Genomic DNA, 26600 nt, shown 5'->3' with positions numbered 1-26600 from the left:
TGAGTGAAATCATCCTCTGACACTGCACATTCATTAGCATTATGCTTATGGGTGCATATTGCACCTGACAGGTTCTCTTTAAATTTAAGAGATGCAGTATATGAAAGGACTGCACAATTCACTTTTGGTAAAGTATTAATATTTATGAAAAGATATTTACACTTATGGCTTTGCATGCAAGCTAGGATGTCATTTGGAAGACATGCTATAAACTTACTCTCTACGAGTATGGACAAAGGGGAGATCTTCCCTTATAACCAGGCAAATGTTAAAAGGGAACATCATTTTGTTACCTGATCTGAGATCAGCATAATGTAGGGGCAGCGATCCTGATTCCAGTGGTTTAGGACTTACTGGACTGCTGAGTAGTTTGGATAACATTGATCAGCAGTATAGCATTAGATTACTATTTGGCATGCTGCCTTGTATTCCAGTATATTTATGAGCTCTGTACAACTGCAGCAGAGAAAACAGATTTTAATCAAAATAAACAGCTCAGTAAGTGACATGTTAGTATTTGGGTCTCTATTATGCTGCTCTCAGATGAGGTAGCAAACACCCACTGACAGATTCCCTTTAAGTGAACAATGACAGTTCATCACCTGTTATGCTTGCTGAGTATCAGTGGAGTCTGTCCTTATACACCTATCACCAGTGGTGAAACAGCAGGTTACAGGCTCAATGCAGAGTCTTTACAGATCCAGAGAAGGACCTGTAGACTTGAGCCTGCTGAGCTCTGCTTGCACAGCCCATGCTGGAGCTACAGACTTCTGAGTAGTATCATGCATGCCATGTGTGGGGGTTGGGTCTCAGGAACCAAGCCTCCCTCAGTCATTAAAACTATAGCTACAATCTCACTGGCTAAAGTAGCATGTCATGAGTAACATTACACACTGCTAATTCAAATAAAGACATTGTATTTCTAAGTCTCTTGCAAGTGTAAAGGGTGCAAAGTTTATTTTTTTTGGTATTTTACAAAATTTGATCCCCTGGTTGCTTCAGATGTAAGCTTTTAGAGTCTGAAATGGAGATCTCCAAGCTCCTGTATGAAGATTTCCCATTCCTCCCACCATGTTTAGATCTCTAGTCATTCGCTAGGTTTTATTACCCACAGATTGCTATAGGAGCACCATTTTAGGGAGTCAAGTCACAATGAGTGCAAGTTAAAACCAGATCTTACATTTGAGCAACTAATGTTTGTACACGACAGACAAGTCAATGCAGCATTTTATTAATACAAAAGTAGACAATATAAAGTTAGTGTACATAGTGTAACATTGATACCATATTTGTGAAGATACAAAAAACATCCAAGAGTAAGACAAAAGTCCTATGTTAGAGACAACTCCTTTCACATTTGACAATCTGAGGACCAGTAACTGGCATAGACCAAGGTGGAAGATGCAAACTAAGGCAAGTAATTTAGTGGTATTTGCCCATTAGGCACTTCATTTTTAGTCCTCTTTAACTGAATCTCCCCCATCTTCTTGCTCCCCATGTTGGCTACTTGCCAGTTTGGGATAAAATGGACCTACCAGCCAATTTAGTGGAGTGTTGTTTATGAAGTAGTCCATAACATCATCCATGCCATCCTTTATTTTAGTGAACATGTCCTTAGTGGCGGTTAAGAGGCTGTCCGATATTTCTCTGAAGGAAGAAGCAGAGTGGAAGTTTTGATAGATATCTGCAGCCATGGCACTAATACTCTGAGCCTTGCTCTGAATATTTTGTGGAAGTCCTTGGACACTGGAGACCAGAGACAGACATGTGCTTTGCAGGTGATGAGTGAGACTACGGGCAATAGTCAGTGTGCGGGATTCCATTTGCTGTAATGAGAAGACGACATGTTATATTTCCAGTATACAGATGATGCCTAGCATAAGACTCAAGGGAGTGTCATTACCTCTGCACCCTCAGTTTCCCCACCAGCATCTTCTCCAGTTCCTTTCGTCCACTCCACCCACTTGCTGAACATCTTCTCTTGAGCATCATGGATCTTCTGATTTGCACCATTCATGTTTTTTCTTGCATATTCAATCTGAAAAGAAAGTTATTTATGTTCATGGAAGACAGGTGTGATTATATGCACTACATCTGGTTTTACACCAGTATGCATTTTCCCCCTCAGGAAGTACATGTGGGTGTAAAGCCCTATTAGTACTTCATGTCAACAATAAGGGAGCTTTGCCTATGACAGGCTTTTTGTACATGCCTACAGAAAGTAGGAGAGTCCCAATTTGATGCTTTATACCTGGAGATAAGGTTAAAGCATTGTAGGCTTTACAGTCCTTTATTTCTAGAACCCGCTACTCCTGTACATGGTGGTGGCCTCTAAAATTCAAATTAGGGGCTGATCTGCAATACAACCTGTAGAAATGGTGTCTTCTGGTGGCAGGGAAAAGATTTTCTGAACATATGAATGAGTGAATCTAGGCTTGTATTGCAATGCTTCGTCCTAAATACTGCAAGATATCTAATCTGCAATGTATAGCTTTTTGGCTCAATTAAAGTTTGTCACTCCACGAAAGTTAGTGACGATGTTTACAAGTACATGTACTAACCAGGTCAAGTGTGTTCTGGAGCTGAGCAATGGCTTCCTGACTCCTGCATTTGGCATCCTTCATCCTAGTCAGGGCCTGTTGGTAGACACGCTTGCGGGCCTTTGTAGAGAGGGATCCCAAGCGCACATAGTAGCCAGGCTTATCTTGGGACACAAAGCCTTCTGTTTCAGTTGCTTCCTTGGCTATAATAAGAGAACTTTGTTATGCTCATATTTAACAGCTTGGATACACTTTGTGGAGTCAGCAATATAAACCTTGTGGTTTACTACTTGTCAGGACACCCTTAGCTTCTTCAGCAGAGTTGAACTATAATGCAGTTGCTTAAAGTAAGCCAGGTGAGCTAGTATTTTGGCTACGCCAGCAAATGCGGCTTATTCTGTGCATACAAGTTAAGCAGTTTGGCTTACCAAGTTCTTCATCTGTTGGTGGCAGGAATTGTTCCAGAAGACATTCAGACCTAGTTAGTGCAGAGTCCACACGGTCGCTCATGATCTTCACTACACAGCTTCCAAGAACAGTATTAATGCCGCCATTTACAACAGCCTTAGTCATCTCCACACTGTCCTGCACAGCTCCCTTGGTTTTATCCACTACTCCTGTGATACTATGGATAACAGCATCTCTGGCACCAACAACTGCTTCTGAGGCAATAGCCACAACCTAAAAATATACAAGATGGGACCTCTGTAATCTGACAGTAGGTGAAGGGAAATTTAAGGCTCTGCATGATTTTATCTGCTTACCTTTTCAGGAGGCTGATACAGAATAGGCAACCTTTCCTCAATCTTGTCCAGTCCAATACAGCCAATGTTGTTTGCCAGAGCAACTGAGGAAATTAGATTTAATACAACAGTCATTGTATATAAAAGCTAGCAAAGCTCTTGTGGGAAATACTAGGTATATGGTGATATTTGGCCTACTTGCCACACTAGGAGAAAATTACTGACATGTCTAGAATGGCACACCTCTATGCACTAATGCCACCTAGTTATACACATCTCCTGATATTACTACAAAATACCTGGGATTGTATTGTCCCATGTCATCCCTCTGAAACTCAACCACAACTCCCATGATTGCTGTTTTGGCAGGGGGGTGGTGGTCTATATTGCAACCATCCTTACTATATTGCCAATCATGTTTACCTGCATCTTAAAGGGAACCTGTCATCAGAAATTTCGCCCAAAAGCTAAAAGATTCCCCCTCTGCAGCTCCTGGGCTGCATTCTAGGAAGGTCCCTGTTATTATTGTGCCCCATGTGAGACCAAAATAAAGCCTTTATAAAGTTCTACCTTTTTGTATGCAGCTTCTGTAAATCCGACACGGGGGCGGGCTCTCTGCCGTCCGTTATTCTGCCTCCTGGTCCTGTATGCCGCCCCCATCGCTCCTTTCCATATCTGATGCACCGCCCACTGCTCCAGCCATCCCCACGCATGCCCAGTGCCAGTCTCACGGGACTGAGCACTGTGACTGCTGGTGATGTGTGCGCAGGCAAGTGATTATGGGCGGGACTGTGACTGTTATCAGCAAGTACCCGGCCATAATCTCTTGAGCGCGCAAACCTCTCCAGCGTCACACTGAGCTCAGTGTAGATGCTAGACTGTATGGGCTGCTTCCAGGGATGACGTCCCTTTGTCATGTGATAGTATTTCGAACACGCCCCTATCACATGACAAAGGGACGTCATCCCTGGAAGCAGCCCATACAGTCTAGCATAAATCCTGAGCACAGTGTGACGCTGGAGAGGTTTGCGCGCTCAAGAGATTATGGCCGGGTACTTGCTGATAACAGTCACAGCCCCGTCCATAATCACTTGCCTGCGCACACATCACCAGCAGTCACAGTGCTCAGTCCCGTGAGACTGGCACTGGGCATGCGCGGGGATGGCTGGAGCAGTGGGCGGTGCATCAGATATGGAAAGGAGCGATGGGGGCGGCATACAGGACCAGGAGGCAGAATAACGGACGGCAGAGAGCCCGCCCCCGTGTCGGATTTACAGAAGCTGCATACAAAAAGGTAGAACTTTATAAAGGCTTTATTTTGGTCTCACATGGGGCACAATAATAACAGGGACCTTCCTAGAATGCAGCCCAGGAGCTGCAGAGGGGGAATCTTTTAGCTTTTGGGCGAAATTTCTGCTGACAGGTTCCCTTTAAACATTAATAAATCCATATGGTAGAGATTTTAGTCCCAAATACTGTATATACATTAGGGGTTTACCCAATCCTACCAAGTAAAAAACCACCATCAAGACGCTAAACCTACTTTGAGGCTCAAGTTTCTGCAGGATTGGCATGGCGCTGGTGATGGCCACCGAAGTGATGCTCTTCACACTTTTCTCTGCGATGTCACATACAGATTTCAGGTAGTGATGGTTGTCTTTAGTGGTCACATAGGTGGAAGACACCATGTCATATGTAGAGCTCACAAATGGGAGGTTTATCAGCCTTACCACCACATTCTAGGGATGGAACATGGGAGAATAAAAGAAAAACACAGACTGGTCATGTAAAACAAACATTTACTAGCAATTGTACTTTGAGAAATTCAGAATTGCTCATTTTCAACCTTTGCCACAACACAAAATGGTTCATGGCAGAAAAGAATATAAAAAAATGTTCCTGTGCTGAGAGCCTTACAAATGTATGCCTGCCATGTACTGTGTAAGTCCCTGTGCGCACTAGAAAATGGACCTTCATCCTCTGAAAGATTACTGCACCTGTGGCAAAAAACTGCAGCAAGCCGCAACCGAAAACCGCGTGTGGTTTTACCCGGAATGTCCCTGCGTTATTTTGATAGCACGGGGAGATGCTCACCTGTCCCTGCTCTGTCCGTGGTGCTGAAGTCTCCAGCGATGCTTGTCCCATGTGGCTGTCTTTGGCGCTCTGCTACTTATGACCCGACCCAGCTGAGCATAACTGTATAGACATGAGCCAGTCTGGAAGCAGGAGACCAGCATCCAGAGGCAGCCTCGCTTGAGAAGGCGAGTACAAGATCAGCAGTGACTTCAGTCAGCTGATGTGCAGTGACAGCTGGAGTCCTGCACCTGTCAGCGCAAAGCGCATGAGTGAAGCGACAGCTGATCTCATGCGGCTCACTTCACTTGCAGCCTGACCCTCACAGTGAGCAGTCACGGTCTATGGCGCTCTGTGAGTGTCAGGTGTAGCAGAGCTGGAGGAGTCATGGGACCTTGTGTGGATTACGTTGGACCCGGAGGGCTGTTATTGGTGGGGTTAATAAAGAGGTCAAAGAGGGGGCTTTATTGTCTTTTCACATAAAGGATTTTTTCATGCACAGCGTTGACCTCACCAGCACCATGCTAGTACCCACCCATAATCTTGTGCCTGCACATTTAGCTCACTGGCACGAGCAGCTATGTTTTCTGCTCTGGCTGCAATATGGCAAAGAAAGCTGCACGAGCAGATCTAACTGCACAGGCACAAGATATGAAAATGTGACGAGGAGGAAGACTGAGGGAGTCATCCCATCAAAGAAGGACGACAATCAGCAGCAAGTGGGGGATAAAGAAACAGAAAATGAGCCCACCCATCTGGCCAACCAAGGTAATTAGTATACCTAACAGCCAAGTTTTATAAAGTTATTTTTGGGGGTCTAGAAGGGGAGGGGGGAGTCAGGGCCAAGGTGCACCTTCATAGAATGCAGCCCAGGAGCTGCAGAAGGTGATTTTTAGTTTAAAGGGAACCTGTAAACACTTTTTGGCATATAAGCTACGGCCACCACCACCAGGCTCTTATATACAGCATGTTAGAATGCTGTATATAAGAGCCCAGGCCACTGTGAAAACAAAAACACTTTATAATACTCAGTCATACGGTGGGCCATATGGGCGTCTCCGTTCCCCGGTGCCACCTCTTTCGGCCATCTTTGTCCCCTGTCTGAAGCCTGTGTGCATGACGCGTCTACATCATAGACACTCACCGATCCTGTGCAGGCGCACTAAAGTACTTTGATCTGCCCTGCTCAGGACCTGAATGCCGGCGAGTGTGGATGACGGACGCATCATGGCTAGAGAAGGACAAAGATGGCTGAAAGAGGCAGCCCCGGTACTGGAGAAGCCCGTATGGCTCACCACACGACTGTTAGGAAAGTAGTGTTTTTTTTATGTTGTCACAGCGGCCTGAGCCTTTATATATACAGCATGTTAGAATGCTGTATGCAAGTCCGGTGGTGGTGGCCGCAGCTTATACACCAAAAAAGTGGTGACAGGTTCCCTTTAATAAAGCTCCTACTATTACAATAGGTGGCCTGGACAGCACTATATGAGTGTACACCACATGGATAAGTATTGTAGTTTACAAGGACATTCAGGGATGGCTGCAACCTGCACAAGTGTAAGGAGTGCACAATGTAACTACAGTCTTCACTTATGCAGTAAGAAAAACCCATGGACACTGGCTTTGTAAAATAGGGTCTCCATCCCAGTGGGATGTACTTCTAGTGCTGGGCAGTCCACCTGATCTGGTAGTATGGGCACCAACAATAGGCTGTAAGCCAGACACTGCACCCGTGTGTGGCAGGCCCAATTCTAATACCCAGCAGCAATGCCCTCCAAGATCTGCTAGGTTGTGAGGGGCCTGTCATCTGTATGTTGCACCAGAGTTGACTATGCCCTTTATCATGGGGGTCTGCAGCACCCTACAGTGGTTTAGCTTACTGATCTGTATTTACAGTTACAGCTGCCTTTTCCCTCTGCTAGTTTTGAGATATGGTCAGTGAGTTTCCATTAGCTGCATAGATGTATAATGGACAATTTATATACACACACTTCTGTAGAGCCCATTACATCTCCAAAACCAGCCATAAAGTCAGTCACTGAAAGCAAACCGCACTGAAAGCACGATGCTGAAGTTGGTTTCTTATTCGTCCAGTTTCTTATTCGGGGCTGAAGTTGGTTTCTTATTCGTCAGTTTCTTATTCGGCAATTTAGTTTTTTCAGTTTTTTATGCATTTATCAACAAAAATGACACATGACAATAATAAAATACAATGCACTGATGAGCCCTAATATACATACACTCAAAACCAGCTGCGAAAATTAAAAAACTGGCAAAAAAATGGGCATCAAAGTGGGCACCGAAGTATGTTAGTGAAAGGGTTAAATGGCTTTGGGCCACTGATCTAACACCACAATTGCATATCTAGTGATGCCTCTAATCAAACTCAAGTGTCTCCAGCCTGGCCCAAAGGGGTTATGGGCATCAAAACTGGCATCAAACTGGGCACACAACCAATTTTCACAGATTTGAATAAGTAACTGGTGTTTTTGAGGGGTTAAATGGCTTTGGGCCACTGATCTCACACCACATTTACATACCTAGTGATGACACACATAAAACTCAGATCACTCCAGCCTGGCCCAAACAGGTTCTGGGCATCAGAACTGGTATCAAGATGGGCAAAACCCCAGTTTTCACAGATTTGAATAAGTAACCAGTGTTTTTGAGGGGTTAAATGGCTTTGGGCCACTGATCTGACACCACATTTACATACCTAGTGATGCCATACATCAAATTCAGATCACTCCAGCCTGGCCCAAACAGGTTCTGGGCATCAGAACTGGCATCAAAGTGGTAAAAATCCCAGTTTTCACAGATTTGAATAAGTAACCAGTGTTTTTGAGGGGTTAAATGGCTTTGGGCCACTGACCTCACACCACATTTACATACCTAGTGATGCCACACATCAAATTCAGATCTCTCCAGCCTGGCCCAAACAGGTTCTGGGCATCAGAACTGGCATCAAAGTGGTAAAAATCCCAGTTTTCACAGATTTGAATAAGTAACCAGTGTTTTTGAGGGGCTAAATGGCTTTGGGCCACTGACCTCACACCACATTAACATACCTAGTGATGCCACACATCAAATTCAGATCACTCCAGCCTGGCCCAAACAGGTTCTGGGCATCAGAACTGGCATCAAAGTGGGCAAAACCCACTTTTCACAGATTTGAATAAGTAACCAGTGTTTTTGAGGGGTTAAATGGCTTTGGGCCACTGACCTCACACCACATTTACATACCTAGTGATGCCACACATCAAATTCAGATCACTCCAGCCTGGCCCAAACAGGTTCTGGGCATCAGAACTGGCATCAAAATGGGCAAAACCCCAGTTTTCACAGATTTGAATAAGTAACCAGTGTTTTTGAGGGGTTAAATGGCTTTGGGCCACTGACCTCACACCACATTTACATACCTAGTGATGCCACACATAAAATTCAGATCACTCCAGCCTGGCCCAAACAGGATCTGGGCATCAGAACTGGCATCAAAGTGGTAAAAATCCCAGTTTTCACAGATTTGAATAAGTAACTGGTGTTTTTGAAGGGTTAAATGGCTTTGGGCCACTGATCTCACACAACATTTACATACCTAGTGATGCCACACATCAAATTCAGATCACTTCAGCCTGGCCCAAACAGGTTCTGGGTATCAGAACTGGCATCAAAGTGGGCAAAACCCCAGTTTTCACAGATTTGAATAAGTAACTGGTGTTTTTGAGGGGTTAAATGGCTTTGCACCACTGATCTCACACCACATTTACATACCTAGTGATGACACACATAAAAGTCAGATCACTTTAGCCTGGCCCAAACAGGTTCTGGGCATCAGAACTGGCATCAAAGTGGGCAAAACCCCAATTTTCACAGATTTGAATAAGTAACCAGTGTTTTTGAGGGGTTAAATGGCTTTGGGCCACTGATCTCACACCACATTTACATACCTAGTGATGCCACACATCAAATTCAGATCACTTCAGCCTGGCCCAAACAGGTTCTGGGCAACAGAACTGGCATCAAAGTGGGCAAAAACCCAGTTTTCACAGATTTGAATAAGTAACCAGTGTTTTTGAGGGGTTAAATGGCTTTGGGCCACTGATCTCACACCACATTTACATACCTAGTGATGCCACACATCAAATTCAGATCACTTTAGCCTGGCCCAAACAGGTTCTGGGCATCAGAACTGGCATCAAAGTGGGCAAAACCCCAGTTTTCACAGATTTGAATAAGTAACTGGTGTTTTTGAGGGGTTAAATGGCTTTGGGCCACTGATCTCACACCACATTTACATACCTACTGATGCCCCACATCAAATTCAGATCACTTTAGCCTGGCCCAAACAGGTTCTGGGCATCAGAACTGGCATCAAAATGGGCAAAACCCCAGTTTTCACAGATTTGAATAAGTAACCAGTGTTTTTGAGGAGTTAAATGGCTTTGGGCCACTGACCTCACACCACATTTACATACCTAGTGATGCCACACATCAAATTCAGATCACTCCAGCCTGGCCCAAACAGGTTCTGGGCATCAGAACTGGCATCAAAGTGGGCAAAACCCACTTTTCACAGATTTGAATAAGTAACCAGTGTTTTTGAGGGGTTAAATGGCTTTGGGCCACTGACCTCATACCACATTTACATACCTAGTGATGCCATACATCAAATTCAGATCACTCCAGCCTGGCCAAACAGGATCTGGGCATCAGAACTGGCATCAAAGTGGTAAAAATCCCAGTTTTCACAGATTTGAATAAGTAACTGGTGTTTTTGAAGGGTTAAATGGCTTTGGGCCACTGATCTCACACCACATTTACATACCTAGTGATGACACACATAAAATTCAGATCACTCCAGCCTGGCCCAAACAGGTTCTGGGCATCAGAACTGGTATCAAGATGGGCAAAACCCCAGTTTTCACAGATTTGAATAAGTAACCAGTGTTTTTGAGGGGTTAAATGGCTTTGGGCCACTGATCTGACACCACATTTACATACCTAGTGATGCCATACATCAAATTCAGATCACTCCAGCCTGGCCCAAACAGGATCTGGGCATCAGAACTGGCATCAAAGTGGTAAAAATCCCAGTTTTCACAGATTTGAATAAGTAACTGGTGTTTTTGAAGGGTTAAATGGCTTTGGGCCACTGATCTCACACAACATTTACATACCTAGTGATGCCACACATCAAATTCAGATCACTTCAGCCTGGCCCAAACAGGTTCTGGGCATCAGAACTGGCATCAAAGTGGGCAAAAACCCAGTTTTCACAGATTTGAATAAGTAACCAGTGTTTTTGAGGGGTTAAATGGCTTTGGGCCACTGATCTCACACCACATTTACATACCTAGTGATGACACACATAAAATTCAGATCACTTTAGCCTGGCCCAAACAGGTTCTGGGCATCAGAACTGGCATCAAAGTGGGCAAAACCCCAGTTTTCACAGATTTGAATAAGTAACTGGTGTTTTTGAGGGGTTAAATGGCTTTGCACCACTGATCTCACACCACATTTACATACCTAGTGATGACACACATAAAAGTCAGATCACTTTAGCCTGGCCCAAACAGGTTCTGGGCATCAGAACTGGCATCAAAGTGGGCAAAACCCCAATTTTCACAGATTTGAATAAGTAACCAGTGTTTTTGAGGGGTTAAATGGCTTTGGGCCACTGATCTCACACCACATTTACATACCTAGTGATGCCACACTTCAAATTCAGATCACTTCAGCCTGGCCCAAACAGGTTCTGGGCATGAGAACTGGCATCAAAGTGGGCAAAACCCCAGTTTTCACAGATTTGAATAAGTAACTGGTGTTTTTGAGGGGTTAAATGGCTTTGGGCCACTGATCTCACACCACATTTACATACCTACTGATGCCCCACATCAAATTCAGATCACTTTAGCCTTGCCCAAACAGGTTCTGGGCATCAGAACTGGCATCACAATGGGCAAAACCCCAGTTTTCACAGATTTGAATAAGTAACCAGTGTTTTTGAGGAGTTAAATGGCTTTGGGCCACTGACCTCACACCACATTTACATACCTAGTGATGCCACACATCAAATTCAGATCACTCCAGCCTGGCCCAAACAGGTTCTGGGCATCAGAACTGGCATCAAAGTGGGCAAAACCCACTTTTCACAGATTTGAATAAGTAACCAGTGTTTTTGAGGGGTTAAATGGCTTTGGGCCACTGACCTCACACCACATTTACATACCTAGTGATGCCACACATCAAATTCAGATCACTCCAGCCTGGCCCAAACAGGTTCTTGGCATCAGAACTGGCATCAAAATGGGCAAAACCCCAGTTTTTTCAGATTTGAATAAGTAACCAGTGTTTTTGAGGGGTTAAATGGCTTTGGGCCACTGACCTCACACCACATTTACATACCTAGTGATGCCATACATAAAATTCAGATCACTCCAGCCTGGCCAAACAGGTTCTGGGCATCAGAACTGGCATCAAAGTGGGCAAAACCCCAATTTTCACAGATTTGAATAAGTAACCAGTGTTTTTGAGGGGTTAAATGGCTTTGGGCCACTAATCTCACACCACATTTACATACCTAGTGATGCCACACATAAAATTCAGATCACTCCAGCCTGGCCCAAACAGGTTCTTGGCATCAGAACTGGCATCAAAGTGGGCAAAACCCCAGTTTTTACAGATTTGAATAAGTAACCAGTGTTTTTGAGGGGTTAAATGGCTTTGGGCCACTGACCTCATACCACATTTACATACCTAGTGATGCCACACATAAAATTCAGATCACTCCAGCCTGGCCCAAACAGGTTCTGGGCATCAGAACTGGTATCAAGATGGGCAAAACCCCAGTTTTCACAGATTTGAATAAGTAACCAGTGTTTTTGAGGGGTTAAATGGCTATGGGCCACTGATCTGACACCACATTTACATACCTAGTGATGACACACATAAAATTCAGATCACTTTAGCCTGGCCCAAACAGGTTCTGGGCATCAGAACTGGCATCAAAGTGGGCAAAACCCCAATTTTCACAGATTTGAATAAGTAACCAGTGTTTTTGAGGGGTTAAATGGCTTTGGGCCACTAATCTCAAACCACATTTACATACCTAGTGATGCCACACATCAAATTCAGATCACTTTATCCTGGCCCAAACAGGTTCTGGGCATCAGAACTGGCATCAAAGTGGGCAAAACCCCAGTTTTCACAGATTTGAATAAGTAACTGGTGTTTTTGAGGGGTTAAATGGCTTTGGGCCACTGACCTCACACCACATTTACATACCTAGTGATGCCACACATCAAACTCAGATCTCTCCAGCCTGGCCCAAACAGGTTCTGGGCATCAGAACTGGCATCAAAGTGGTAAAAATCCCAGTTTTCACAGATTTGAATAAGTAACCAGTGTTTTTGAGGGGTTAAATGGCTTTGGGCCACTGACCTCACACCACATTTACATACCTAGTGATGCCACACATCAAATTCAGATCACTCCAGCCTGGCCCAAACAGGTTCTGGGCATCAGAACTGGAATCAAAGTGGGCAAAACCCACTTTTCACAGATTTGAATAAGTAACCAGTGTTTGAGGGGTTAAATGGCTTTGGGCCACTGACCTCACACCAAATTTACATACCTAGTGATGCCACACATCAAATTCAGATCTCTCCAGCCTGGCCCAAACAGGTTCTGGGCATCAGAACTGGCATCAAAGTGGGCAAAACCCACTTTTCACAGATTTGAATAAGTAACCAGTGTTTTTGAGGGGTTAAATGGCTTTGGGCCACTGACCTCACACCACATTTACATACCTAGTGATGCCACACATCAAATTCAGATCACTCCAGCCTGGCCCAAACAGGTTCTGGGCATCAGAACTGGCATCAAAGTGGGCAAAACCCACTTTTCACAGATTTGAATAAGTAACCAGTGTTTTTGAGGGGTTAAATGGCTTTGGGCCACTGATCTCACACAACATTTACATACCTAGTGATGCCACACATCAAATTCAGATCACTTCAGCCTGGCCCAAACAGGTTCTGGGCATCAGAACTGGCATCAACGTGGTAAAAATCCACTTTTCACAGATTTGAATAAGTAACCAGTGTTTTTGAGGGGTTAAATGGCTTTGGGCCACTGATCTGACACCACATTTACATACCTAGTGATGCCATACATCAAATTCAGATCACTCCAGCCTGTTTGGGCCAGGCTAAAGTGATCTGAATTTGATGTGTGGCATCACTAGGTATGTAAATGTGGTGTGAGATCAGTGGCCCAAAGCCATTTAACCCTTCAAAAACACCAGTTACTTATTCAAATCTGTGAAAACTGGGATTTTTACTACATTGATGCCAGTTCTGATGCCCAGAACCTGTTTGGGCCAGGCTGAAGTGATCTGAATTTGATGTGTGGCATCACTAGGTATGTAAATGTGGTGTGAGGTCAGTGGCCCAAAGCCATTTAACCCCTCAAAAACACTGGTTACTTATTCAAATCTGTGAAAAGTGGGTTTTGCCCACTTTGATGCCAGTTCTGATGCCCAGAACCTGTTTGGGCCAGGCTGGAGTGATCTGAATTTGATGTGTGGCATCACTAGGTATGTAAATGTGGTGTGAGATCAGTGGCCCAAAGCCCATTAACCCCTCAAAAACACTGGTTACTTATTCAAATCTGTGAAAACTGGGATTTTTACCACTTTGATGCCAGTTCTGATGCCCAGAACCTGTTTGGGCCAGGCTGGAGTGATCTGAATTTTATGTGTGTCATCACTAAGTATGTAAATGTGGTGTGAGGTCAGTGGCCCAAAGCCATTTAACCCTCAAAAACACTGGTTACTTATTCAAATCTGTGAAAACTGGGGTTTTGCCCACTTTGATGCCAGTTCTGATGCCCAGAACCTGTTTGGGCCAGGCTGGAGTGATCTGAATTTGATATGGGGCATCACTAGGTATGTAAATGTGGTGTCAGATCAGTGGCCCAAAGCCATTTAACCCCTCAAAAACACTGGTTACTTTTTCAAATCTGTGAAAACTGGGGTTTTGCCCACTTTGATGCCAGTTCTGATGCCCAGAACCTGTTTGGGCCAGGCTGGAGTGATCTGAATTTGATGTGTGGCATCACTAGGTATGTAAATGTGGTGTGAGATCAGTGGCCCAAAGCCATTTAACCCCTCAAAAACACCAGTTACTTATTCAAATCTGTGAAAACTGGGGTTTTGCCCACTTTGATGCCAGTTCTGATGCCCAGAACCTGTTTGGGCCAGGCTGGAGTGATCTGAATTTGATGTGTGGCATCACTAGGTATGTAAATGTTGTGTGAGATCAGTGGCCCAAAGCCATTTAACCCCTCAAAAACACTGGTTACTTATTCAAATCTGTGAAAAGTGGGTTTTGCCCACTTTGATGCCAGTTCTGATGCCCAGAACCTGTTTGGGCCAGGCTGGAGTGATCTGAATTTGATGTGTGGCATCACTAGGTATTAGTGATGAGCGAGCATGCTTGTCACTACTCGGTACTCGCACGAGTATCACTGTACTCGGGCTGCTCGGCGGGGACCGAGTAATCTCGCGATACTCGTGCTTTACTCGTGGTCTTCATTTCTGCATGTTGGCGCTCTTTTGAGAGCCAGCCCTCATGCAGGGATTGGCTGGCAGACCACTGCAATGCCACAGCCCTGTTAGTTGTGGAATTGCAGTGATTGGCCGGCCTGCACAGCGTCACCGAGCCTTTATATCGGCCGGCGCGCTGTGCTCTGCTCACAGCTATTCTGACAGTGAGTGTAGGGAGAGTGTCGCTGATTCAGGGAAAGCTTTGCGGCCCTTTATAGTTAGTTCCGGAGCAGGGCTGCAAACAGTGTGACCAGAAGTCCTTCTCAGGACTATTCTAGTTGTATACAGGCAGGCAGGGTATAGCCAGGTCGGAGTACAGTAGCAGAGTCCTTCTCAGGACTATTGTTGCTATATACAGGCAGGGTATAGCCAGGTCGGAATACAGGCTAGTGACCAGAAGAGTCCTTGTCAGGACTATTGTAGCAGTATACAGGCAGGCAGGCAGGGTATATATAGCCATTCCTAGTGGTGACCGTATACCAGCCTTCATCATATCTGGGGCTGGTGTACACAGTGTAAAACAGTCCAGATAGTGTCAGACTTCTCAGTAATTGTCGCTCCTAAAAACCAGTTAGGTTCTTATTGCGTCCGTGCTTGCATTTAAAAACAGCACGTGTGTGGCAGTCGGTGGCAGGGTACAGGTGCGCGTTTTGCACAAACTATTATATAACGCACAAGTCTAGTGTATAATACACGTCAGTCAGCAGTGTCTGATAGTGTCAGACTTCTCAGTAATTGTCGCTCCTAAAAACCAGTTAGGTTCTTATTGCGTCCGTGCTTGCATTTAAAAACAGCACGTGTGTGGCAGTCGGTGGCAGGGTACAGGTGCGCGTTTTGCACAAACTATTATATAACGCACAAGTCTAGTGTATAATACACGTCAGTCAGCAGTGTCTGATAGTGTCAGACTTCTCAGTAATTGTCGCTCCTAAAAACCAGTTAGGTTCTTATTGCGTCCGTGCTTGCATTTAAAAACAGCACGTGTGTGGCAGTCGGTGGCAGGGTACAGGTGCGCGTTTTGCACAAACTATTATATAACGCACAAGTCTAGTGTATAATACACGTCAGTCAGCAGTGTCTGATAGTGTCAGACTTCTCAGTAATTGTCGCTCCTAAAAACCAGTTAGGTTCTTATTGCGTCCGTGCTTGCATTTAAAAACAGCACGTGTGTGGCAGTCGGTGGCAGGGTACAGGTGCGCGTTTTGCACAAACTATTATATAACGCACAAGTCTAGTGTATAATACACGTCAGTCAGCAGTGTCTGATAGTGTCAGACTTCTCAGTAATTGTCGCTCCTAAAAACCAGTTAGGTTCTTATTGCGTCCGTGCTTGCATTTAAAAACAGCACGTGTGTGGCAGTCGGTGGCAGGGTACAGGTGCGCGTTTTGCACAAACTATTATATAACGCACAAGTCTAGTGTATAATACACGTCAGTCAGCAGTGTCTGATAGTGTCAGACTTCTCAGTAATTGTCGCTCCTAAAAACCAGTTAGGTTCTTATTGCGTCCGTGCTTGCATTTAAAAACAGCACGTGTGTGGCAGTCGGTGGCAGGGTACAGGTGCGCGTTTTGCACAAACTATTATATAACGCACAAGTCTAGTGTATAATACACGTCAGTCAGCAGTGTCTGATAGTGTCAGACTTCTCAGTAATTGTCGCTCCTAAAAACCAGTTAGGTTCTTATTGCGTCCGTGCTTGCATTTAAAAACAGCACGTGTGTGGCAGTCGGTGGCAGGGTACAGGTGCGCGTTTTGCACAAACTATTATATAACGCACAAGTCTAGTGTATAATACACGTCAGTCAGCAGTGTCTGATAGTCTCAGACTTCTCAGTAATTGTCGCTCCTAAAAACCAGTTAGGTTCTTATTGCGTCCGTGCTTGCATTTAAAAACAGCACGTGTGTGGCAGTCGGTGGCAGCGTCAGGCTCCACGTTGTCCCTGGATAGAGACGTGCATGAGGGCCTCAAAACATTGTTCCCATTGCAAAGGAGTGGGTCTCCTGTCGTTGTAATGTCCATTCTGCAAAGAATGGGCGAAAAAATTTACCACTGGGGGTATACCTGAAACAAAGGCCTAAGTATTGCAATTTGTAACGGTCATCATCATGGTGGCGCATGAGGAGAAGGAGGAGCAGTCCAGCGATTAGCCAAACTCCAGAAGTGTGTACCCATGGGTGAGTGGAGGTACATGGCAAACTTTAAATTCCGCTCTCATTTGCTGGTGGTGTGGTGAAGTCTGGCCCAATCCAACCCTTGTTCATCTTGATCAGAGTCAGCTTGTCAGCATTTTCAGTTGACAGGCGGGTGCGTTTATCTGTAATGATTCCACCTGCGGCACTAAAAACACGCTCTGACAAAACGCTAGCAGCAGGGCAGGCCAGGCCTTCCAAGGCGTAGAGAGCCAATTCATGCCACGTGTCCAGCTTGGATACCCAATAATTGTAAGGCACAGAGGAATGTCGGAGTACAGTTGTTCGATCTGCAAGGTACTCCTTCAGCATCTGGGCAAACTTAGGATTTCTTGTGGCACTACCCCGCACCTCAGGGGCTGTGGTACGTGAGGGGCTGAGAAAACTGTCACACATCTTAAAGACTGTTCCCCTACCTCTGGCGGATTGGACTTGTGCCTCTCTCGGCTGTACGCCTCGGTTGTCCACTGATTCATGACCTATGCCGCTAGCGTTTTGTGAGGGGAATGCTTTGCCTACTTCCGTGACTATGGCCTTCTGGAACTGCTGCATTTTGCCTGACCTCTCCGCCTCGGGAATAAGAGACATAAAGTTCTCCTTTTAGCGTGGGTCTAACAGTGTTACCAACCAGTAATGATTGTCGGCCAAGATGTTCTTAACGCGAGGGTCACGAGACAGGCAGCTTACCATAAAGTCAGCCATGTGTGCCAGACTCTTAACAGCCATCACTTCAGTATCCTGACCGACACGATGACTGAACATGCTGTCCTCCTCCTCCTCATCATCTACCCTGTCCTCTGGCCAGCCACGCTGAACCGAGGATATGACTGCATGTCATATCCTCAATTTGGCCAGAGAGTTGCTCCATGTCTTCATCCTCCTCCTCGTCATAGTCCTCCACTGCACGTTGTGATGAGACGAGGCTGGGCTGTGTGTTATCATCACCCACACCCACTACTGTTTCTTGCTGAAACTCATCGCGCTCCGCCTGCAATGCATCATGTTTGTTTTCTGAGCAGAGACCATTTTAGAAGGCAGAGAAGCGGTATGGTGACGCTAATAATGTCGTCATCGCCGCTCACCATCTTGTTGTAGTCCTCAAAGTTTTGGCGGATGGTGCATAGGTCGGACATCCATCTCCACTCCTCAGGTGTTATGTGTGGAGTTTGACCCATTTCCCGACGGCTTAGGTGATGCAGGTACTCAACAACTGCCCTCTTCTGCTCACATATCCTGACCAACATGTGCAGAGTTGAATTCCAACGCGTGGGGACATCACACACCAGTCTGTGTGCCGGAAGATGCAAACGGCGTCTTAAGGCGGCAAGGCCGGCTGAAGCAGTAGGTGACTTTCGAAAATGTGCAGACAGGCGGCGAACTTTTACCAGCAGATCAGACAGCTCTGACTATGACTTTAGAAACCGCTGAACCTCGAGGTTGAGCACATGGGCCAAGCATGGAACATGTGTCAGCTGGCCTCGCCTCAAAGCCGCCACCAGGTTCCGGCCATTGTCACACACCACCTTTCCTGGCTTTAGGTTCAGAGTTGTGAGCCAGTGATCTGCCTGCTGTTTCAGAGCTGTCCACACCTCTTCTGCATTGTGGGGTTTGTCACCTATGCAGATTAGCTTCAGCACTGCCTGTTGCCGCTTCGCCGAGGCAGTGCTGCAGTGCTTCTGTGTCGCCCTGGACAAGCCAGGGGCCACAGAGCACAACACTTAAACACCCCACACTCCCTGCAGGCATATCATAGTCAAAACACAAAATCCTTGTTGCCTTCCCCAGGGGCTGTTGTCCACACCAGGGTGTGGAGCCAGGCGGTTGGTCTCCACCCACCGAGGAGGAGGGAAAACACAGGCAGTGAGAGTTAAGCTAAGGAAGTGGAAGGAGGAAAGTAGTAGAGAGGAGAAAAGTGACAGCAAAGAGCCTGAAGTTGGTCCGGGTGTGTGGCCTGGACAGGACAGCAAGGTTGGCAGGATGTGGTGACCGTCTGCAGTGGAGGCCGATTGGAGTCTGCCGTAAGGACCGTGGACGGGTGGTGACCCGGCCGTACCGGACCGGTATACAAAGCGAAGCCAGCACCATTGGCAGAGGACTTTCGGATCCCGGCAAGGCTTGGTGTCGCCGTGAATTTGCCAAATCCGTTATTGAAGGGGACCTCAGGGTTTCCAAACAGCCAAGTCCAGATAGAAGGCAACCGTACAACCGTGAAGGGGAGACACAGCCACCGGCAAGGGCAACCGTCTCCCAGGGCCAGCGCCTGTGGGCAAAAGGGGCTCCTCCGGCCCATATCCAGGTCAGGGAGCGGGTTACCGTTGGGAAACCATCACTACCAACACTTAACTTCGGTGCAGGGAGAGACAGTCATCACTAACCTGCAGGGAGGAACAACCGCAGCCGTCCGAGTGACCTGTCCATCCAGCCACTTGTTTTACCCTGAACTGTGTCATCATCATTGGGCTGAGTGAGTACCTCCGTGCCGTGCGGCACAGCGCTGCCCCTGCGACCATGCACTTCATCAGGCCCCGCAACCCGCCTGTCATCCATCTCTACCCCATCACCAGGCCCCGGGACAACCAACCCCCCTACCCACGTAGGGGAGAAATAACAACAAAGCTGCTCCCTGTCACAGGCTCCCGGGATCCCCGTCCAGAGCAGCGGTGGTGTCCACACAATCACCACAACCGTGGGTGGCGTCACGGACAATATCCCCAAAACCCAAACCACCCCTTTTCACTCACGGGCGAGTAGCGCCGCTCGAGTCCCCGGGATCCGGCCATCGCTCGAGCCAACGAGCAGCAGCAGCCGTAGAGCTGCGTCAGCCGGACCCGAGCAGTGGGAGAGCGCACCGTCCCCTCCTCCGCCAGCGACACTTACAGCTTGGGACTGGTGTGGAGGGTAAAGTGGATCAGGATGCGCAGGAGGAGGAGGAGGCTGAGGAGCATGACATTCCGGAGCTGTAGAGTGTGTGTGAAACCCTGACTGAGGTAGGGCCTGCAAAACTTGGTGTGTGAAGGACGTATTCCGTCCCTCGCTCAGACTGGGTCCCAGCTTGCACAATATTAACCCAGTGTGACGTCAACGAGATGTAGCGGCCTTGCCCACATGCACTTGTCCACGTGTCTGTGGTTAGGTGGACTTTGGCTGAAACAGCGTTGTTCCGGGCACGTGTGATGTTTTGTGACACGTGGTTAGTTATGCAATGCGGGGACGGCACACAGGGAGAAATAGTGTCGGCTGTGGACCGAGTAACGTGGGACAGCTGCCACCATCAGTTCGCGGAATGCTTCTGTCTCAACCAGCCTAAAAGGCAACATTTCCAGCGCAAGCAGTCGCGAAATGTTAGCATTTAGAACTGTGGCATGTGGGGTGTTGGCAGTGTATTTGCGCCTGCGCTCAAAGGTTTGCTGAATGGATAACTGAACGTTGCGCTGGGACAAGGACGTGCTTGATGATGGTGTTCTTTCTGCGTAGGCAACTGCAGGTGCAGGAGTGGAGGAGGCTTGTTCGCAGGCAGCATGGACAGGGGATTGGCTCGCATGCACAACCAGCGAAGACGTAGCAGTGACATCAGCAAGCACTGCTCCTCGACTCTGTTGTACTTCCCACAAAGTCGGGTGCTTGGCTGACATGTGCCTGATCATGCTGGTGGTGGTCAGGCTGCTAGTTTTGGTACCCCTGCTGATGCTGGCATGGCAGGTGTTGCAAATGGCCTTTTTAGAATCATCTGGAGCCAACTTAAAAAACTGCCAGTGTCAGAGTTCCTGGTTTTCCAGTTTTCTTTTGAAAGAGCTTGCCCTTTGTTAACATGGAGTTTTCTGTTATGTTGCCCTACTTCCTGTCCATCTGTTTAAAAGCCGCCCCTAAAGCTTAGTCCAGTGCCTGAGTATACTGCTTCCTGTGTGCTCCTGCCCTGCTGCTTTTGGTTCCTGATTGTTATTCGGATCCTCTTGGAAAACAACCGACACCGACTCTGGACTTCATCTGGTATCATCTAGCTGTACCTGGACTCCGTTTGCCGTCTTTGGTCGGAACTTCTGCCCGGTTCCTTCCGTTTAATACCACTCTGGACTCACATCACGTACAGACATTTTTCGACTTACCTATTGCCCTTTTGTGTCCCGGCTGCTGCGCATTTAGGGCTTCTGGGGTGATTGCCAGACAGTCCCTGTATAGGGGTTTGCTGTTGGTGGTCTCCCTGGGGGAGTCCGGTGCGCGGTACCGGGAATTCCCTTTCGCTCAGTCCCTGGAAGGTATTTCCTGTATTTATGTTCTACTGTGTTTTTGTTCCGTTTATGTACATATTTGCTGGTTGCATATTATAAATGTCTTGCACCAAGAACTCGTCTCTGGTTGTCATTGCCCTAACGCAATCGAAATCCTCAATACATACAATAGTATTACAGCCAGACTCGGGAAGACCTAACATTTGTACAGGCACCTTGTGTCGTGTTGTTCCGGGGAACAGTTGACTGACGTCTGCCTGGGGCCACCACTCTGCTTCTTACTGCCTGTTGTGATGCTACGCCTCCCTCCCCCTGTGCACTGCTGTCCTCGCTCTGCATATCCTCCTGCCAGGTTGGGTCAGTTACTGGATCATCCACCACGTCGTCTTCCTCTTCCGCACCCTGCTCCTCCTCCTGACTTCCTGACAATTGTGTCTCATCATCGGCCACCCCTTGTTGAGACACGTTGCCAACTTCGTGAGAACGTGGCTGCTCAAATATTTGTGCATCTGTACATACAATCTCGTCATGGCCCACTTCAACAGGAGCTGGCGAGAGGCCAGAATTTGTGAATGGAAACGTGAACGAACAGCTATTCCGAGTGTCCAAGTGTGGGATCAGTAATGTCCGTGGACGTGTACTCGGCCTGGTGGTAGGAAGGAGGATCAGGTTCTGAAATGTGCGGTGCAGTATCACGGCTACTGACACTTGACCGTGTGGAAGACAGAGTGTTTGTGGTGGTGCCAATCTGACTGGAAGCATTATCCGCTATCCAACTAACAACCTGTTGACACTGGTCTTGGTTCAAGAGGGGTGTACTGCTGCGGTCCCCAAGAATTTGGGACAGGACGTGCGAGCGACTAGATGTGGCCCTTTGTTGTGGCGAAATTAGAGCTTGCACACAACCTCGGTGTCTGCCTGCACCACCATCACGTCCACTTCCTTGTTCGTTGACAACGCCCTTGCGCATTTTGCAATGCTGTGCTGATGTGTATTCACTAGACTTGTGTGTTATATCCAAGTTTGTGCAAAACTCACACAAATGCAGCGGAAAGCTGCCACCAACAGGCACACACGTGCGGTTTTTAAATGCAAGCACGGAGGCACTAAGAACCTAACAGGTCTCTATCCAGGGACAACGTAGAGCCTCCCAATGTTTGGCTTCCCTGCCTAAGGGCTATACTATAATACACCCACTTCCTTCCAATGGGCACTTCAGGTTTACAGGCCTTCATGCACGTCTCTATCCAGGGACAACGTGGAGCCTCCCAATGTTTGGCTTCCCTGCCTAAGGGCTATACTATAATACACCCACTTCCTTCCAATGGGCACTTCAGGTTTACAGGCCTTCATGCACGTCTCTATCCAGGGACAACGTGGAGCCTCCCAATGTTTGGCTTCCCTGCCTAAGGGCTATACTATAATACACCCACTTCCTTCCAATGGGCACTTCAGGTTTACAGGCCTTCATGCACGTCTCTATCCAGGGACAACGTGGAGCCTCCCAATGTTTGGCTTCCCTGCCTAAGGGCTATACTATAATACACCCACTTCCTTCCAATGGGCACTTCAGGTTTACAGGCCCTCATGCACGTCTGTATGCAGGGGCATTGGTGAACCTCACAATTTAGGACTGCCCTGGCAAAGGAAAATACTACAAAGACTCACTTCCTCAAAATGGGCACATTAGACTCAAGAGGCCTTCATGTACGTCTCTTCTCAGGGACATCGGAGTGCCACACAATGTTTTCACGTAAAATCTTTCATGTATTGATCTCAAAAAGTAACATACACCAGCTCTATCTCACTATTGGGTATGTGCCCTTAACATTTCCGCCATGAAAAATCATTTTGGGGTCATTTTGGAAGGTTTTCTGGTGAGTCCGTAAAAATGGCGTAAAACGCGGACAAAATTGTTCACAGCTGTGACTTTTGAGTGATAAATGCTTCAAGGGGTCTTCCCCATGCTGTTGCCATGTCATTTGAGCACTCTTCTGAGACTTTTGTGACATTTTTAGGGTTTCTCCATGCTGCCGGGAGGTCATTTCACAAAAATACTCGGGTCTCCCATAGGATAACATTGGGCTCGTTGCTCGGGCCGAGTACACGAGTATCTTGGGAGGCTCGGCCCGAGCTTCGAGCACCCGAGCTTTTTAGTACTCGCTCATCACTACTAGGTATGTAAATGTTGTGTGAGATCAGTGGCCCAAAGCCATTTAACCCCTCAAAAACACTGGTTACTTATTCAAATCTGTGAAAACTGGGGTTTTGCCCACTTTGATGCCAGTTCTGATGCCCAGAACCTGTTTGGGCCAGGCTGGAGTTATCTGAATTTTATGTGTGTCATCACTAGGTATGTAAATGTGGTGTGAGGTCAGTGGCCCAAAGCCATTTAACCCTCAAAAACACTGGTTACTTATTCAAATCTGTGAAAACTGGGGTTTTGCCCACTTTGATGCCAGTTCTGATGCCCAGAACCTGTTTGGGCCAGGCTGGAGTGATCTGAATTTGATATGGGGCATCACTAGGTATGTAAATGTGGTGTCAGATCAGTGGCCCAAAGCCATTTAACCCCTCAAAAACACTGGTTACTTTTTCAAATCTGTGAAAACTGGGGTTTTGCCCACTTTGATGCCAGTTCTGATGCCCAGAACCTGTTTGGGCCAGGCTGGAGTGATCAGAATTTGATGTGTGGCATCACTAGGTATGTAAATGTGGTGTGAGATCAGTGGCCCAAAGCCATTTAACCCCTCAAAAACACCAGTTACTTATTCAAATCTGTGAAAACTGGGGTTTTGCCCACTTTGATGCCAGTTCTGATGCCCAGAACCTGTTTGGGCCAGGCTGGAGTGATCTGAATTTGATGTGTGGTATCACTGGGAATGTAAATGTGGTGTGAGGTCAGTGGCCCAAAGCCATTTAACCTTTCAAAAACACCAGTTACTTATTCAAATCTGTGAAAACTGGGGTTTTGCCCACTTTGATGCCAGTTCTGATGCCCAGAACCTGTTTGGGCCAGGCTGGAGTGATCTGAATTTGATGTGTGGCATCACTAGGTATGTAAATGTGGTGTGAGGTCAGTGGCCCAAAGCCATTTAAGCCCTCAAAAACACTGGTTACTTATTCAAATCTGTGAAAAGTGGGTTTTGCCCACTTTGATGCCAGTTCTGATGCCCAGAACCTGTTTGGGCCAGGCTGGAGTGATCTGAATTTGATGTGTGGCATCACTAGGTATGTAAATGTTGTGTGAGATCAGTGGCCCAAAGCCATTTAACCCCTCAAAAACACTGGTTACTTATTCAAATCTGTGAAAACTGGGATTTTTACCACTTTGATGCCAGTTCTGATGCCCAGAACCTGTTTGGGCCAGGCTGGAGTTATCTGAATTTTATGTGTGTCATCACTAGGTATGTAAATGTGGTGTGAGGTCAGTGGCCCAAAGCCATTTAACCCTCAAAAACACTGGTTACTTATTCAAATCTGTGAAAACTGGGGTTTTGCCCACTTTGATGCCAGTTCTGATGCCCAGAACCTGTTTGGGCCAGGCTGGAGTGATCTGAATTTGATATGGGGCATCACTAGGTATGTAAATGTGGTGTCAGATCAGTGGCCCAAAGCCATTTAACCCCTCAAAAACACTGGTTACTTTTTCAAATCTGTGAAAACTGGGGTTTTGCCCACTTTGATGCCAGTTCTGATGCCCAGAACCTGTTTGGGCCAGGCTGGAGTGATCTGAATTTGATGTGTGGCATCACTAGGTATGTAAATGTGGTGTGAGATCAGTGGCCCAAAGCCATTTAACCCCTCAAAAACACCAGTTACTTATTCAAATCTGTGAAAACTGGGGTTTTGCCCACTTTGATGCCAGTTTTGATGCCCAGAACCTGTTTGGGCCAGGCTGGAGTGATCTGAATTTGATGTGTGGCATCACTAGGTATGTAAATGTGGTGTGAGATCAGTGGCCCAAAGCCATTTAACCCCTCAAAAACACTGGTTACTTATTCAAATCTGTGAAAACTGGCCATTTGCCCACTTTGATGCCAGTTCTGATGCCCAGAACCTGTTTGGGCCAGGCTGGAGTGATCTGAATTTGATGTGTGGCATCACTAGGTATGTAAATGTGGTGTGAGATCAGTGGCCCAAAGCCATTTAACCCCTCAAAAACACTGGTTACTTATTCAAATCTGTGAAAACTGGCCATTTGCCCACTTTGATGCCAGTTCTGATGCCCAGAACCTGTTTGGGCCAGGCTGGAGTGATCTGAATTTGATGTGGGACATCACTAGGTATGTAAATGTGGTGTGAGGTCAGTGGCTTAAAGCCATTTAACCCCTCAAAAACACTGGTTACTTATTCAAATCTGTGAAAATTGGCTGTGTGCCCACTTTGATGCCAGTTTTGATGCCCAGAACCCCTTTGGGCCAGGCTGGAGACACTTGAGTTTGGTTAGGGGCATCACTAGATAGGTAATTGTGGTGTTAGATCAGTGGCCCAAAGCCATTTAATCCTTTCACTAACATACTTTGGTGCCCACTTTGATGCCCATTTTTTTGCCAGTTTTATAATTTTCGCAGCTGGTTTTGAGTGTATGTATATTAGGGCTCATCAGTGCATTGTATTTTATTATTGTCATGTGTCATTTTTGTTGATAAATGCATAAAAAACTGAAAAAACTAAATTGCCGAATAAGAAACTGGACGAATAAGAAACCAACTTCAGCATCGTACTGAAAGCTACATATCTGCAACATCCCCTGCCAGAAGTGGCCACTCCAACAGATCCTGTGCACCCGGGACAAGCACCAGCAGATGGCAGATACCAGAGAGCCAGTGCCTCGCACAGTGCATATACCAGGGAGACTGAGGAGCCACCTACTGCTGCACTAATAGTGAGGGGCTCAGACCCCACAGTAAGGGGCAGAGTATAAGCTCCACTACATCTGCCCCCTCCATGCCCAATATATACCAGGGTGGAAACATTACCTGCTGCTGCTGCTGCTGTTCCACTGTCTCAGCCATGTTGCTAGGAAAATACCTACAAAAAGTAAAGCACACGGTCATCGCCGAGAAAGAGCAAACACCACCAGAGATCTCTCCTCTAATCCCAGCACGGGCTGAAGCCGCCACCCACCTGCTCACTACAGCCACTGCCTGCCAGAGAGGAATGAGTCAATGAGCGCTCCTCGGGCGTCTGCGCTCTTATAGGCGGATAACCAC

The 26600-nt window shown here is 46.7% G+C and overlaps 1 protein-coding gene across 2 annotated transcripts; it reads right to left on the bottom strand.

Annotated features, from left to right (window-relative positions):
• Positions 1-1215: 1215 nt before the first annotated feature.
• On the bottom strand, positions 1216-26600 carry LOC142295986 (perilipin-2-like). 2 transcript variants are annotated; one of them, XM_075339155.1, is made up of 8 exons: positions 26515-26600; positions 26367-26418; positions 4827-5022; positions 3305-3387; positions 2969-3221; positions 2562-2743; positions 1904-2038; positions 1216-1826 (listed from the first exon to the last, which is right to left on the bottom strand). In XM_075339155.1, exons 2-8 carry the CDS (start codon positions 26400-26402, stop codon positions 1455-1457), a joined length of 1257 nt encoding a protein of 418 aa, XP_075195270.1. In that variant the 5' UTR covers positions 26403-26418; positions 26515-26600; the 3' UTR covers positions 1216-1454. The 2 variants fall into 2 exon arrangements, with proteins under 2 accessions (XP_075195270.1, XP_075195261.1); XM_075339146.1 differs by lacking the exon at positions 26515-26600 and having other exon boundaries at positions 26367-26457.

This window comes from Anomaloglossus baeobatrachus, chromosome 1, assembly GCF_048569485.1.
Source record: "Anomaloglossus baeobatrachus isolate aAnoBae1 chromosome 1, aAnoBae1.hap1, whole genome shotgun sequence".
In the NCBI taxonomy this organism is placed as follows: Eukaryota; Metazoa; Chordata; class Amphibia; order Anura; family Aromobatidae; genus Anomaloglossus; species Anomaloglossus baeobatrachus.
This window is presented reverse-complemented; position numbering and strand designations above follow the sequence as displayed.

Coding starts and splice junctions, on each gene's coding strand:
- LOC142295986 (XM_075339146.1), bottom strand. CDS start 26,444: ATGACCGTGTGCTTTACTTTTTGTAGGTATTTTCCTAGCAACATGGCT. Junction 3,388..4,826: donor GCAGAAACTTGAGCCTCAAA/GTAGGTTTAGCG, acceptor TAATTTCCTCAG/TTGCTCTGGCAAACAACATT. Junction 3,222..3,304: donor TGTATCAGCCTCCTGAAAAG/GTAAGCAGATAA, acceptor GTATATTTTTAG/GTTGTGGCTATTGCCTCAGA.